A 16,039-nucleotide genomic window follows, 5' to 3' on the forward strand; every position below is an offset into this window, starting at 1 on the left:
CTGCCGTATCAATGGGCCTTGTGCGCGTTCTCTCCGGGAAGGCGTATTTCGTGGAAAGGCCAACTGGCGTCCTGAAAGGAGTCGCGCTTGCGGGGTGTGGACGTCGTGTCCTCCTGTGTCACTGCTGAGGCAGTTTGCGCCGCTGCGCAGACGCTCTCGCGGGGCTTGTCGGGGACCCCGGCGAGCGCAGCCTCCCCGCCCGCGCGCTCGGGCTGCCCTCGTCCCGGGCAGACGGCCTCGCCGGGGCTCCGCTCCTTCCGGGTGACCGACGGGCCGAGCAGCCGTCCTTTTTCTCGTTCAGAATGAGCAAGAAACGACAATGAGCAAGGAATGAGCTTTGACAAACAACAGTTAAACATTGGGGGCCTTTTTCCAGAAATTGTCTTATAAATCCATTCCCCGTGTTTCTGTGGGAAAGCGAGGCTTTCGCTGCTGTGTCGAGACGAGGACATGAGACCCTGGCTTCCAGGCCTGTTCCTGGAACTCCGGGCTTCGCGCCCCGAGGGAGAGCTCGCCCAGCCTCTGTACCTGCCCCCTCGCTGCTGCCCTCGGCCGACCGCTCTCCCTCGGGGCGGTGGGCCTGGTGGCGCAGGGGGAGCCTCTCCGCTAAGGGGTCACGGCTGAAGCGTAGACGGGTGACGTGGCATCCATTACGGTTGCTCTTACCTGAGAGTCAGGCCGCCTTTGTCTTTAGTGCAGGTTGTGGTCGAGGACCGCGAGGCGGGCCCTTGATGTCTGAGCAGAGTTGCCGACGGGAGGCAGGGCCGGGGCCTGGCTCAGAGCAGCCAGGCTGGAAGCCAGGCCCATCCCCAGGCTTGGTGCCGCCTGTTAGGTGTCAGCCCCAGGCACAGACTGTGTGTTCAGCCCTCCCTACGAGTGTGATGTCGGGACCGCCAAGAAACTGGGCCGTAGAAGTTCCGGCAAAGGTCGGGGAGAGGAGGCTGCGGCCCGCCTGGCGGTTTGAGGCCGGAGCCCAGCAGGGCCCCACGGCTGCCTTCATGGGCATGCAGGGCGGGCGGTGCCTGGCCCCGGGTCCTCTCTCAGAGAAGCAGCGCTTACAGCCTGGCCTGTTCTTACTTTAGGCCTAAAACCTGAGCTCCTTCAAGGGCACAGGAGATGCTTCTGGCAGAACCCTTAAGCTCGAGGTGAAGTGCGTTCTCATCTGGACCGGCTCCCGCTTTCTGCGACTCGAGCTCTAGGTCCGCTCTTCACGTCCCACCAGGAGGAGCATTAACTGTCCCGCTTTCTCTTGTAGGATAAGAAGCTGGATAAGCAGTACGAATCCCTGTCTCTGCTGCACCCCAGCGTGAGTAGACCCCACGCAGAAACGGTCCCTCTCAGTTGCCTTCTGAGACCTGCCCTCAGCCGCCCTTCCCAGCCTTCCCACCGCGCTGCAGCAGGAAGGGTCTAGGCTGGAGCTTAAATGACTCTCACGACGCTGACAAGGAACTCGTGTCCGTCGCTGGACGGAGCAGCAGAGGAGCTGCTCTGCCCGCCCCCAGCGCCGAGCGTGCTCAGCGCGGACTTCAGCGTTTCAGGGCTTTTCCTGTCTTGGGGTCTTAACTTGATAGCTTGTTTCTTACGAGTTTCTCCCGGTTCCTCGGAGAGTTGTCAGGCCCTGAAAGCTGCTGGAGGAGTTTCCATTGTGGCGCCGCAGAAACGAATCCAAGTAGTATCCCTGAGGATGCGGGTTTGCTCCCTGGGCCTCGCTCAGTGGGTTAAGGATCTGGCATTGCCGTGAGCTGTGGTGTAGGTTGCAGATGCAGCTTGAATCTGCGTGCCGTGGCTGTGGATTCAACCCCTAGCCTGGGAGCGTCCATGTGCTGCCGTGGGTGTGGCCCTAAAAAGCAAAAAAACCCCAGAAAGCTGTTGGAGTCACTTCTGGGTTGAGGCGCCTCGCCCGGTGCCTCCCTAGCGCAGGGGCCAGGGCGCCGTGTGGGTCTGTCTGGGGGCCGAGGTCGGAGCTAGGGTTCATCAGAATCTGCCCTGTCTTTCCAGAACGTGGAGATGCTAAGCAGCATGGATTCAGCATCCGTTCGCATCATCAAGCCCTTTCCTGCGCCCCAGACCCCAGGCCGCCTGCAGCCCCTACAGCCCGGCCCCGTGCTGCCCTCTGCGCCTTCGGTGCCCGTGGCTCCAAAACTGGACCACCAGCGGATGGACACCATCCAGGAGGACCCCAGCACGGACTCGCACGTGGACGAGGACGGCTTCGAGAAGGACCCTTTCCCCAACAGCAGTGCCGCCGCCAAGTCATTTGAGGATCTCACGGACCATCCGGTCACGAGAAGTGAAAAGGCCTCGTCCTTTAAGCTGCAGCGCCAGAGTCGCGTTGACAGCAAGGAAACGGAGTGCTAGTTCAGGGCTGCGTCCGGAGCTCTCGGACTTGGCGTGCAGGATATTTTTATAGATTTGACCTCAGATCACTGCGGAGATCTTGTGAAGATTTGGGAGAAAAAAGGAAGTGACTTCCCAGCAGATGCTGGTCATGAGTTTGGACTTCCTCCACCTCCGTGAGACTGTGTGGGTAGCCCTTTTCCTTTGAAGAGGTAAGGCGAATCTAGCTTACTTTGAGGCCTTCAGGTTTTAGTCTTTTGATCTTTAAAATATCCTTCAACCTGTGGTGCAGAAGCAGAAACCACAGCTGGATTATGTTATGACTATTTACGTTTTTGTAAATTACCTTTATATTGAGAACAGCACTGATTGTGGAGGTGATCATGTTTTTAAGACACTGTAACGATCCAGTGAACACAAAGAGGCATTTCATCAGTTTCCTGCGAGGATAACTGGAACACAGAATAGATGGATTTCTTGCCTTCAGGTAAAATAAAGTCCGAGGGCGTAATGTAACCAAATCTGCTTTCTGATGCAGAACCCGGTTCTACGTTCCCGCCAAAGGTGGGTTCAGGTTCGAGGTATTGCCTAGAACTTAGAGCAGAAGGGAGACCACACATCTGAATTTAGGAATAAACTGGGTTAATGTTTCTTCCTGTTTCTAAATGTTCAGAATTTCTAATTTCTAGAATTAAAACAATCTAGCTTTATAGTAAAGATTATAAATTATAGCCACATGAATTGACAGAATCCTGCTGATTAACTGTTTAGGGCCATACCTAGCTGGGCAGTTTTTCTGGGTTTTGTAAGTATCTTCCTGTCTCTCTACGGCTGCCACGCTCCTAAAAAACCCGCCATCCACAAAACCTCAACCCTTCAGAACAGGAGGACGGTCGCCTCTTCGCAAACACTAGTGGCCCAGACGGTGCGTGCGGTTGGGCGCGCTTGCCAGGCGAACAGGGTGCGAGGCGCTGGCCGGGGCTCTGTCCTCAGACCATTGGTCCCTAGACCCTAGACCTTCTGGCTCGCGTGCTTCAGCACCGTCTGCGCGCCCTGCGCGAGGGATAAAAACCATCCGGCTGAGTTCTGGTTTCAAAAGCTTTTTCCCCTGCTAAGGACTGCAGTGTGCTCACCAGCCAGCACCCCTTAACAGGTAACTTGTAAGCTTCGAGGGCAGTCAACCAATCCACCAAACCTGTGACAAATCACCTTTTTTTTTTATCCCCTAAGGACGATTGTTACGCAGATACCTGTTACACTAATACTTGAACTTACACCTTGTGGTATTTGCTGGCTTTTAACTGGGCCTAATATTCTCATACTTAGTTATACTTTTGGAATATGACGTAAGGTGAGTGGGGTGTGTGGGTGAATGAGTGAAATGGTTCTGAGCTGAATGTAAGAAAAACGACTTTTTTAATATAAAATTGCGACTTTTTAAAGAAATGGTCTACTGGTTTTCCATTTATAGAAGTAACAAGCTGCTCAGGGTGTGTGCTGTAGCTGTGGCACTGATAACACCTGCATCCATCAATACACATCGATTATCAAAACACAGCGCCCCAGCTACAACGCTTTCCTGAAAAGTGCGAATGCTTTTATTAGTCTTGGTGGCAGGTGCTAATGACGTTTGCTCCCGAGTCAGGAGCAAAGTGTAAACCTGAGGAAGACCGTGCGCTCTGACGGCTTATCCCAGGGTCTCTCTGCACCGGTGACGGCTGTTCTGTGGAGCCACCGTGGGAACTGGTGGTCTGGGCCTACTGGTCTCCTCCCCCCAGGAGACTTCGCTCGGGCGTGGCTTCTGCTACGTCTCGCCAGTAAGGGAACCGCAGAGGCAGGGAAGAGACTTTCTTCTCTATCAGAGGCCAAAGATGGGAGAACACAAACTCGTTTCCTTTTGGTGACAGATGCAGTCCATCTGACAAATAGGAAGAGAAGTCCTGTGGGGGAAGAGAATGCCGTTAAGCGTGGGTGCCAGGCTCCCTGCCAGGCCGCCCCGACCATCAGGCTTCCGGTGCGGCAGCATCGGGTCAGCTGCTCCCACGGCCTAGGCGCGGGTGACCTGCGTGTGACAGATGGAGCCACACGGAACCTCACGCTGCTGCAAGCGCCTGAGCTGACGCAGCCTTCCAGGCCCTCGAGGGAAGACGAGCCTTAATGAGTGAATATGGTCCAGGAAGGGAATCAGCGCAGTGAAAAGAGCTCAGGGCCCCGTGGGTCAAACTGTGTTTGACTTCATCTAGGTTTTGAATTGATGGCCACATTACTGGATGACAAGAAGTGGAACCGTCCGACCAGGAGCCCCGCGCCCTGACCTCAGGCCCCCTGACCGCCCAGGCCCTTCTCCCCTGGGGAAGGCCTCTCCCTCCCCCGGGCTGCGCCCAGTCCCGCCAGAAACTCGTACAGGCGGGGATTCGTGTCTCCTGGGCATTGGTTTGCTCCTCTCTGCCGGGTGAGATGAGAGGGTCTCTAAGACCCTCCCGGTTCGAGCCCCGCACCACGTCCAGTCCAGGAGGACTTCCAGCTCACGGTCGCCTCTTCTCTGGCGGCACCGTTTCCCAAACCGTCTCGGGGGGAAGCTTAACCCAGACACAGCCAGGGCCCTGGCTGCGGTCGCCCTCAGCCCTGCAGTGGCCGAGGCTGCTCCTGACCTGGGCCCCCCTCCGGAGGAAGGCAGGACACCGTGGGCATTTCTCTGGCAGGCCCGCTGGGTCCCACGGGAGTCTGTTTCACGTACCTGGGCTTCCCGTCCTGCTCGCTTCCTGGGTGGCTGTGCCGTTCTGCGTGGAGACGGCTTTTTACCTCTTACGCGTGTAAATGGGCTTTCTGACTTGAAAACACAACTGTGTATCTCAAAACTCGAATTTTAGCTAAGGTAGAACTTCACCCTACCTCAAATTCATCGTTCGGCTTGTGACAACTTTTAACTTGCCCCCAGTCCACCTTATGAACTCGGCCTGGATGTTCTCAATTATGAGCCATTTTCTCCCATTCATGTCACTACCTGCAGCTCCTGTCAGGGGCTCCGAGTCTGATGCCAGCTGCTGCATGTGGGTGAGGAACCAGGCCGTCCTGGAGCCCCTGGCTCCTCCCCTCCACCTGATTTTTCTGTTCAACTGGTGAAAGGGACAACTCTTACCACCGAGGTGCTCCAGGCACAAGGCGCACAGCTGGGGCACCTCTGTGACCCCGCTCATCTCAGCTGGACCGAGCAAGCCACCGTACCTGATTGTCCTTCTGCATCAGGGTCCACAGGTCAAGGGCATCAGTCCCACAGTCTTGGGCTACTTGTACACAGGCTCTGGCATATTCACCAACTACCGCGTTCAGGCGGTTTAACTTGGAACCTGTTGAGAAGAGAGAAGAGCCAGGTGGTCTTCCGACAAGTGCTACTGCCTGCAGGGTTTCTCGGTTCAGGTACCAGGCACGGCTCACAGAGCGCAGTGGGCCAGTCCCGGGGACGGGCCTCAAAGGTCAGCAGCGTGCAGCTCCACCTAGCACAGGACCAAGGATGGCGGGGATGAGGGAGCCACCAAGGGCACGCAGAGGCAGGAAAGGCTGGGGAGCTGCCGGCCCGGCGGGAGTGCAGTGAAGTCGGGCTGGTGGCTATAAGGGCTACGTTCGAGATGGATGCTGGGCCGAGTCCCCGACTTACTGGGTTTTGTTGTTGTTGTCTGGCTACACCTGAGGCATAAGGAAGTTCCCAGGCCAGGGATCGAATCCATGACTCTTACTCAACACTGGACCCTTGACCCCCTGCACCACAGCGGGAACCCCAGCTCTGAGTTTTTATATATAATGAGAAGCCACTGCCATATGTGGAAAAGTCACTTGCAGACATTCAACCAGAGAAAGTGAGAGCTGGACAGGACCACAGAGGTCATTCAGGCTGGCCTGGGGGTGGGGGGGGGGGCAGCAACCTTTCTTTGCAAAGGGCTGGACCACAGGCACTGAGGTTTTGCAGACAACTAACTGGTCAACCTTGCCGTCACAGCACAAAAGTAGTCACAGACAACGAGTTCCTGTCGTGGTGCACTGGAAATGAATCTGACCAGCATCCATGAAGATACAGGTTCGATCCCTGGCCTCACGCAGTGGGTTAAGGATCTGGCATTGCTGTGGGCTGTGATGTAGGCTGGCAGCTGTAGCTCTGATTCAACCACTGGCCTAGGAACCTCCATATGCTGCTGGTGTGGCTCTAAAAAGCCAAATCCGCCACCACCACAACAAAAGCAGCCACAGACCATCTGTAAACCATGAGCCTGGCTGTGGGCCAATTAAAACTATCTGCTGTAGCCAGTGGGACAGTCCCACCCCCCTACCAGGAGCTCCGGGTCCCCAAGGCCTGGGGTGGGCAGAACCACCTGCAGGGCGCACCCAGCTCCACCCCTGGAGCCCCGCTTCCGCAGGTCTAGGATGAGTCCCAAATCTGCATCTCGACCGCGTTGCAGGCAATGCGGGTCTGCTCGTCTTGGACCACAGGAGAGCCAAGCGGGGGCTGATGGGTGGGCACCGGGCTACAGCTAGAGTGAGAAACCTTTCACTCCACACTCAGTACCACATCCACGGGCCAGACGGTCTCACAAGACACACGCCTACTGCAGTCTAGGTGACAGATTCTTCTAGACTACTCCAGGCCATTAAAACAGTGTAACTCAGTTTCATGCCCTGAATCGACTGCGGGCTGCACGGTGAGCAGCACTGAGCCCTGGCTGGCACCTCTGCCCAGACGTTTCCTGTCATGACTTCCTAGCTCACAGAGGATCCCTGATGCCGGGTGAAACGCCCCAAGTCGCCTTTGATGCCCCCTGGGTCGGGGGGCCCCCCTCGCCCTCTGGAGCTAACAGCAGGGCATTCGGACCTTTCTGTGACAGCGCCACCGTTCAAGCATCTGAAGACAGCTGGCCTCGCTCCCTCACCAGCCCAACCGGCAGCTGTCATTTCCGTACCCGGAGACTCCCGCCAGGCCCTGGCACAGCACGGAAAGGTGCAGAGACGAAGAGTTTGCCGGGACATAAATGCCTCCCGTGGTAACGCGGCAGAAGCGCGGTGCTGTGAGCAGGGGGCTGCCTCCCAGGGCTCCTGCCCCCGCCCCCCCCTTCCCGGACGTGGCGGGTCCTCTGCGCTGCGGCGGGTGGGAGGTGGCCCTGCTGGGGGCGGGGAAGCCAGGAAGCTCCCCCACCCGTGGGTGTCCCTTCGAAGTGCGCGCGCTCGGTGGCTCGTCTGGCTGCTCAGCCTGAAGGTCAGTGGCTGCGTGTGCACCTCGGGGCGGGCAAGTGCAAGGGCAGCAACGAGCAGGCCCGGCTGGCTCCCCCAGCGGGGACTCGCCCTGCGAGAATCCCTGCTCCAGGGCAAGTTCTCAGGCAGGACGTCACGGGGGCTGCACCGCAACTCCTGCTGACCCGAGGCCCCTGGCACGAATCCCAGGCCCTAAGGGCGCCAGCCCGGGGCTGGAGGCCGGCTGCCCCCCTCCCCCGCTGCCCGCCAGGGGGTGCTGACCTTGCCGGAGGCACTCCTGCTCCCAGGCCGCCTCGCAGAGCGGGGGCGGCGTGATGAGGACCAGGCCGGCGGCTGGCACGCCCGCGGCCCGCAGCTGCTGCACCATGCTCTTCAGGTTGGCCGCGAACTCCGCCAGCGGGACGTGCTGCTTGGGATTCTCGTCTGCGGGGAGGGACGAGGACACTTCAGCCCAAGGCCGCGGGGTGGTCTGTGATGCCAGCTCCCTGCACACTCACGGTGCGTGCCACTCACCGCGCTGTCTAGCACCAGGGGCCAGAAGGGCGGAGTCAAGCGCACAGATGCCAAAGGCGCGGGCTCCGGGCCTTGCACCCACGCCAGTCTGTTCCCCGCCAGGGTCGCGGGGTCGCTGTTTAGGCTAAATTCCTACAGGAGTAAGACCGGGCGGCGGAGGGAGACGGGCCAGGGTCTAGGCTGGCATCGCCACTGACCAGCCACAGGCCCTTGCACAGCGCTTGGCCTCTTTATGCCCCTGTTTCCTCCCCGGCAGCATGAGGACGACGATAGGGTCGACTTCCTCGGGTTGCTTTGGAAATTCAATCAGCAAAGTGCGTGAGGGCCTGGGCGAAGGCGCCCGCCACAGGAAACTGGCACTAAATGAGATACACTCTTGTCACTGCAAGGGACCAGCTCTAGATGGGCTCAGGCCTGAGTGTCCAAGGCTGCTTGCAGGCCATCTGCAAACCCCACGTGAGTACAGTTTAGGAGAAGAACAAAGCCCCCCGCACGGTCCTACCAGCCAGAGAAACCCCAGGCCCTGGGTGGTACTTGTGTCCCGTCTTCCACGGAGATACGTGCACTGCACAAAAAAGGTCACACTGCAGGTGGACTGCCGCACCGTGCTTTTTCCAAATAACACTGTGAGCGTTTCTGTGACCACGAACAGTTCTCGATTCATGCTGTCTCCTCACCCCGCGGCGTGCCCGTGTCCCGCTCTTGTCAAGGCACAGAGACGACCTGGCACAGGCTGGCTGCGCGGCCGAGTGTCTCCTCAGGCTGGATTTCCAGATGACGGAAATCTCTCGGTGCAAGTGGTCAAGCAGCTTTCGGGAAAGACGGCGAGTTCTCCCCCCAGTAATTTAAGAGCGCCCGTTTCACTCTGCACTGTCAGCGCAAGGTGGTTCTACTGAAAACCACTGATTTGAGTCAAAAAACTAAAATTCTATTTCAATTTTCATTTTGTAAGTTTTTACACATTTTCTAATAAATTAGTGGCTATTAAATTTCTCCTGTTGTGAAGTATCTGTTCCTACCTTTACCTATTTTTTAAACTGGAGTTGATTTTCTTACTGATTTCTACATATTTTTGCAGATATTTTCCTTAATGTGTTATTTTCTTTTTAATGGTTTTTTTTTGACATAGGCTATTTTATGTCATAAGCCTATTCTCCTTTGCAATTCCTTCCATTGTTTTGATAGTTAGAAAGTGGGTTTCCTTGTCCTAAATTTGATAAAAATCTACCCTTTTAAAAACATTTTCTTTCCTAGTTTTGTGTAAATGAGAAGAACTGACTTTTCCACAGAGCTGACGGCCTCTGCAACACCTGTCCTTTACGGCCTCCCAGCTGGCAGCTGCCGCCGCTCCTTTCTCCCCAGCCCCACCCGGGAGGCCTGTTAACCTGTTAACCGTGTGCCTGTCAACCTGTTAACCGCAGACCTGGCGCTGCTGCGGGGAGGGAGCACGGGAGAAACCTGGAAGCTGCCTGCGCTTCGCTTCTCCTCAGTGAAGCCCAGCACAGGGCTCGCCTTCACGGGCAGAAAGGGACGAGAGGCCTGTGCCCGGCCAGCTTTTCCTCTAGTGACAGCAGCAGTTCTTTCAAAAGATACGGAGACACATCTCCTGTTCAAACCCTTTCCCAGCGGCCAGGAGTCAAGCCTGTGCCTGGGCCAGAGCGCAGCTGCCCCGAGCGACCTTCTCCATCAGCGGGACTCACTGCAGGGTGCGGAATCTGAGCCCTCTGCTGCCAAGCGCATCTACTAGCGGGCAAGGAACGTGAAAACCTTAGCCCAGCGCGAATGGACTCTGACAAACACTGGAGTGCTGGCAACTGTCCATCTGCCAACAACCCAGGCAGCCAGAAAAAAGTCGGCAGCGAAAATCGCTCACGTTAAAGGTAGAAGCATCGCCCCCGAGTAAACCGGGAGAACTCATTTTCAATTTGGCAGAACTTTACCTCCCGGGAGATAAGTAATCAAAGGAATAACGAGCGTCCCCTCAAGTCCGCTGTAACACAAGCGGTGGAAAGACAACTAGGAAAACAAGATGCCGTTACCTTTTAGCGCACTGTCATTGGCACCAAAGAAGACCGTGACTGCGACGGGGCTGTCCGAACCGTCCCCGTTCCTGAGGAGTCTTGGAAGGATAATGTTGGCCCATCTGGTATTGTAACCTGAAAACCCACGGTTCAAAACATCGCATTTTCTGAAACAAAACATGTTTAAAGATGAGTTGTGGGCCAAGAACTGTTTCTGGTCCCCAGCAGCCAACCTTTAGTGAGGGAGGGTGTGCTCGGGGCCCTGACGCCGCCCAGCCTCCACTTCGGAAGAGCAGAGCAGGGGCACAGCTGAAGCACGTCTTCCTGCATCGTTTTAGGACACGGGTACCTCCACCCATTCCCCGATGGGAGAGGTTATGAGTGACGAAGACTCAGGGGCTATGACTTAGCCTACAGCTGATCTCCTGTAGAAATGGAGTTTACAGTGCCAAGGAGCTTACGTAGAAAGTCGCTAATAAGCTCGAGCTAGAGTGGCATCCATGGATAGACTGTGCCGTTACAGTTTAATAAGAGTTTTAAGTTCACAGCAACGTTGAGAAGAGGTAAAGATTTCTCATGCCACCCCCCCCCCCCATAGTGGGTACCTTTGCTGCAGGTGACAAACCACAGTGACACATCACCATCACCCAATGGGTCTGACTCAGTAGTTTCAGTAGATACGTATCACTTGTGTTTGTTTAAAACCGTTCATCAACAGGCATTGTATTCCTTAAAAACACATGATTTGGGTCACAGCGCTGGGTGGGTGAGACACGGAAAATACCAACCAGGGAGAATGAGCTGGTTGCCTGGATTGTTATGCCAGCTCCAACATTAGGAGCTGTGACCTTGGGTATGCTTGTAGAGGTTTCACATCGTCCACTGAAATTTTTCTTCCCCGGGGAGTTCCCCTTGTGGCTCACTGGGTTAAGAACCCGACTAGTGTCCATGAGGATGCGGGTTGGATCCCTGGCCTCGCTCAGTGGGTTAAGGACCTGGCATTGGCATGGCTGTGGCTGTGGTGTAGGCCGGCAGCTGCAGCTCCAATTTAACCCCTAGCTGGGGAACTTCCATATGCTGTAGGTGCAACCCTAAAAAGAAAAAAAAACCTTTTTTTTCCTAATGAATCGCAGAGTTCAGCTTACGGTTAGTAAAGTGATGTGGTTGCCTTTGGCATATGGTTCAAATTCTTTCATGGAAGCACCTAAGCAGAGAAGCCAGGGCACCGGTGACAACCTGCAGGACACCAGGCCAAGCGCCAGATGCCAGAGAGGGCTCCGCTTTGAGGCTACTCTGAAAGCTCTCAGCACGCATACATCTTAGAACAACAACAAAAACTTCAGCCACATTTCTTTAAGTGTGATTCTTGCGTTTTTATGTGTAATGATTACAAAACGCCAACTAGCCGTTTTAAAGACTTCGCGTAGAATACTTTGAAATGGAACGCCCTAGAATTCTGTCCTCCAGCCCTCCGAAGGTGACGTCACGACAGCACTTAAGGACAGGAGGAGAACGGCCCCTCCCCGAGGCCCCTGTGGTGCGGCCAGGACTCGGCAAGGTCTGCAGTCAGCAGCCAGCGCCGGGATCTCAGCGGCGTCAACTGCCAACGAGGCCTGAGCCTCGGTCTCCCAGATGAGAGGGGACTCCAAGGCCTCATCTGCTGGGTTAGGGGAAGATGAAACGGAAGGCAGTGCAGGGAGTTCCCACTGTGGCTCAGTGGGTTTCGAACTCGATGAGTGTCCATGAGGAGGAGGTTCGATCCCTCAGTGGGTTAAGGATCCCGAGTTGCTGTGGCTGTGCCGTCGGCCGGCAGCCGCAGCTCTGATTCGACCTCTAGCCTGGGAACCTCCACATGCCTCAGCTGTGGCCCTAAAAAGACAAAGAAAAAAAAAGAACACAGTGCAGTTCCCTTGTGGGTCAAGGATCTGGCTTTGTCACTGCTGTGCTGCTGGGCATGGGTCACTGGGTCAGTCCCCAGCCTGTGAACTTAGCGTGCTGTGTGTGGCCAAAAACCAAAACAACCCACCACGTAGTGGCCAGAGACAGTGCAGGAGCTCAGTAAAGGGCAGGAAAAAACCGCTCGTGAGGCCCAAGGTTCCCTCCCGAAAGGGAGGGAATTTCTCTGGATGAAAAATAGAATCCCTGGAATCCAAGTTATTCAAAAGGCTAAAAAAACTGGAAAATGAGAAAGGCTTTTACATGAATTCTTGGCTAAAAACAGGTATTTAAGTTTAGGCGAAAATGAGAAAAAGACAGGATTAAACTAAAAGAGATCTCACAGCAACGCCAGATGCTTTAACCCACTGAGCAGGGGGCTGGACCTGCATCCTATGAATACTAGTCGGTTCTTACCCTGCTGAGCCACGAGAGAACCGCCCAGAAGATGCCTTTAAAATGTGACTAAATAAAACATACCAGCCCACACGCTATCTGCAACTTCATCTTATAATTACTCTCAATTCTGAAAAATAGCTTCTAATAGTCTTCTAGCAAATTATACCTGTACTATCAATTCTGCCAAGATTTTAGTCCTGAAATCATTAACTATTTTTAAGCTATTAACTATTAAATATTTATAAAATATTGATGTATTGGTGAAACATCTGAAATGTCTGTAGTTTTTTAGGCCATTTGAATAATTATTTAGCTTTTCAGAAGCTATTTGATCAGAAAAGGTGAAGGGACTGTTACTGGATTACTCAAAGCAAAAACTAGTATTTATGAGCCCCTCTTAGGTGCCAGGCACCAGGCTGGGGATTGAGCAGCACACTCCAGCCTATTCACCCTCCCACACAGGGCAGGGCCTGTGCTGTCCCGAGGCACAGGCGCTCAGGCCGGGGCCAGGCCACTTGACACTTCTTGGTTGTGTGAGCTGGTTATTCACCTCTCTCCGCCTTATTTTTCTCAGCTCTAACATGGGCAGGAGAAATAGAAACCGCTGCATTACAGGGCGGTTGTAAAGATTAAATGAGGCCATAAACACGAAGTATTTTAAATCGTCTCTGGCACCGGTAAGTAGTCACTCAAGTCAGCTGTTATAACACCCTGTTGTAGAGCAGGGGAAAGAAATCCTCTCATGCTTTGGATCAAGTCAGTTTAAATAGAGAAAGCAACATCTGAGAATAGAAAAAGCTGGAAGGTCTTTTTGTTTTTTTCTCGTTTCGAGGATAAAGATCAAGGAGAAAGTGAGGACATTTTGAAACACATTTCACATTTAGAAATAACTTAAAATATATTTTCTTTTTTTTCCTTTTTATGGTCACACCTGCAGCATATGAATGGAAGTTCCTGGGCCAGGCATCGGATCCAAGGCACATCTGTGACCTACACCACAGCTGCAGCAACACCGAGATCCTTAACCCACTGCACCGGGCAGGGGATTGACCCGGCAAGGCCACGGAGACAGGCCGGATCATTCACCCGCTGAGCCACAGCAGGAACTCCTGATACAGTTTATAAAGAAAATTGGGGGGGATCTCTATGTAAAAAAGGAAGCCACCTTAGGTCTGAGAGTATATTTTGTATTCTTTCAATTGAGCTCCTTGCTAATTATTTAAATCATCCACCATAAATGAAAAAGAACCTGTCATATTTAGTGAATAGCCCTTTGGGGGGAACCAAACCCCTAATATATTTTCCACAACTTTTAGGGGTCTGGTTTCAGGCGGTGGCAAAAGCTGTAACTGAACCTGAGCGCGGCTCTTCCCTCCCCCAACCCCAGGGAGACAGTGAGTAGGACAGGCTGGTAAAGAGGAACCACGGGGGAACTGACGGTTGAAACTCACTCTCTCTCCCCCATCAGCAAACACTCAGGGATCCGGATCCGTCTAGAAACCCTTCTCACCTGACCAGCCTGTCAGCCAGGGACGCTCCCCATCCACCTTGCTGGAAAGAAAACTGAAGAGAGAGAAGCCCGTTACGACTCAGCGATGCACTCAGGACCTTGTGCTCAGCAGCCCCGCTTCCCCTTGGCTCTGCGTGCTGGCCCCTCACCACTTGCTGTGCTCCAAGAAAATCCTTTCAGGGACTTACTAGACCGACACCTCAGCAGAACGCTGGGAGTAAGGGGTTGTCGTCTTCCCTGTCAAGTGGATTTGAGCCAGTCACCTGCACTTTACTGAGACTTTATTGAGTCACTGTTACCTAGAAAAGCTACTTAAATCTAGGGAGCAGAGATAAAACCAGTGAGGAAAGGGAATCCACACTACCTTTCCGTGGTTGAAGGAAGTACTACGGAAGTTAATGAAAGAACTGGGAGTGAACATCTTTTCAAATACACCCCCATAAAATGCGGACAGTCATCACTGCCCTAGATGCCTAAAAACAATGATACCAATTATTGGCAGGTACACAGAAAACTGGCTTAGGAAGTCATGTCTGACCGTGAGTAAAAGGAGAAAAAACAAAACACCACCACGGTAGGGTAATTTTAAAACGAACTCCCTCAAGGAAGAACATCTAATTTGGATTTAACAGTTGAGACAATCTTGGGTGATCTTGGAGGCATCTTATTCAAGATCAGTCTGCTCCGCCCCAGCAAGCACTGGGGCAACTGGTTGCAAACGTTTTCTGCAGGGACCAGGCGGTAGGAGAAGCGCAGGAAGTGCTTCACCTGCCACCTTGGTTTGTGCAGGTGACCCCCTGGGAAAGGTCCGCCTGGGGAACAAAGTACCATTGGCGCTGTGGGCGACTAAACACGTTTCACGGGAAAAGGCCAACGGCCACGGATCAGGAAGACACTGGGATAAAAACAACGCGCCTTGGCTCGCAGCAGGTCTTCCTGAAATCCCCCTGGGGAATGACATAGAGCAAAGAGCAGCCAACCCAAGCCTTGCCACTCGCAGGACCTGGCCTGGGACCCGTCCCTAAACTTCCCTGCATTTCATCTCGTCCGTAAGGCAGGGCTCCCTAAGACTAAATGACACACGTGTCCAGTGCTGAGATGCCACGCCGCCCTCCTGAACACGCCCTCTCCCTGAAGCTACCAACAAACAATTAGCAAGGACCCACCGCCCGGGTGTCACCAAGGGGCGCTGGAGGCGGCGCCATGGGAAGTCGCTGCCGGCCTCAGGCCCGCTCAGCCTCGGGGCAGCATCCGCTGGGGCAAGCGGGGTGCAGGGAGGCGGCGCGACGACCTCGTGACAGGCGGGAGAAAGGCGGCCAGGTGGGGAGAGGAGAGCCAGGAGTCCCTGAAGAAGCCAGGCTCGTGGCTCTTGGCGGCGGCCGCAGGCGCGGAGAGCGCGGCGAGGACGCCCAAGAGACTGGGCCACATGGGGGCCCAACCGGGATCCGCAGACTGGACAGGGCGGAGCGGCTGTACCTGGGTGATGGAGTCTCCGAAGAGTAGCACCCGAGGCCAGGACCCGGAGCTCCCGCGCGCCACCGCCTCGCACAGCGCCATTGCCCCGGCGGCCGAGGGGCGGGGCCAAGCCGGATATCCGGCCGGGGCGAACGGCGGAGGGGCGGGGCCATACCGGATATCCGGGAGGGGCGGGGGGGCGGGGCCAGGCCTGATATCCGGGCGGGGCGAGAGGCCCGGAGGCGGGGCTCCCCTGGGCTTGGGTGAGATGGGGAGGCGCCTGCGCAGGCCGAGGCCTGGGCATAGCTGGTCTCCGCCAGGTGCTTGTTCTTCGCGAGTCTCCCTTTAGGGGCTCTTTTGGCGACGCACTGGTCATTTTTAAGGCGTGTGATAGCCGGTGATTCTTGGAAAGCATATTTTTGTCCGTTTACACAAGCAGAGCCACGTGCTTTTTGTTCATTTATCCCCAGTCATGAGGTGCTGGGGGCGCATGGCTGCCTTGCTTGTCCCTCCTTGTCCTCTGGCCAGCGTCGCCTGTCAGTTACCCGGGTGGAAACCAACCCCGAAAGGAGGGCGTATTGGCGCCACCACCAGACCCAACATCCGCCGCTGAAGGCGGGTTCAAATGTTT

At 55.0% G+C, this 16,039-nt stretch overlaps 2 protein-coding genes across 6 annotated transcripts in view; one reads left to right on the plus strand and one right to left on the minus strand.

Moving 5' to 3' along the window:
* ADAM17 (ADAM metallopeptidase domain 17) overlaps window positions 1–3,783 on the plus strand; it is a 58,483-nt gene extending 54,700 nt beyond the window's left edge. For 3 of the 4 annotated variants that reach the window (XM_021085854.1, XM_021085853.1, XM_021085855.1), the window contains 2 exons: window positions 1,256–1,306; window positions 1,999–3,783. In XM_021085854.1, the coding sequence (XP_020941513.1) occupies window positions 1,256–1,306; window positions 1,999–2,358 (411 nt within the window). In that variant the 3' untranslated portion in view covers window positions 2,359–3,783. 4 annotated transcript variants of the gene reach the window in all.
* Window positions 3,562–15,571, minus strand: IAH1 (isoamyl acetate-hydrolyzing esterase 1 homolog). 2 transcript variants are annotated; one of them, XM_003481289.4, is made up of 6 exons: window positions 15,430–15,571; window positions 13,954–14,006; window positions 10,128–10,276; window positions 7,837–7,998; window positions 5,563–5,684; window positions 3,562–4,277 (listed from the first exon to the last, which is right to left on the minus strand). In XM_003481289.4, the coding sequence occupies exons 1-6, from the start codon at window positions 15,508–15,510 to the stop codon at window positions 4,095–4,097; spliced, it is 750 nt and encodes a 249-aa protein (XP_003481337.1). In that variant the 5' UTR covers window positions 15,511–15,571; the 3' UTR covers window positions 3,562–4,094. The 2 variants fall into 2 exon arrangements, with proteins under 2 accessions (XP_003481337.1, XP_005662805.1); XM_005662748.3 differs by having other exon boundaries at window positions 13,895–14,006; window positions 15,430–15,542.

Source organism: Sus scrofa, chromosome 3 (genome assembly GCF_000003025.6).
Source record: "Sus scrofa isolate TJ Tabasco breed Duroc chromosome 3, Sscrofa11.1, whole genome shotgun sequence".
NCBI lineage: Eukaryota > Metazoa > Chordata > Mammalia > Artiodactyla > Suidae > Sus > Sus scrofa.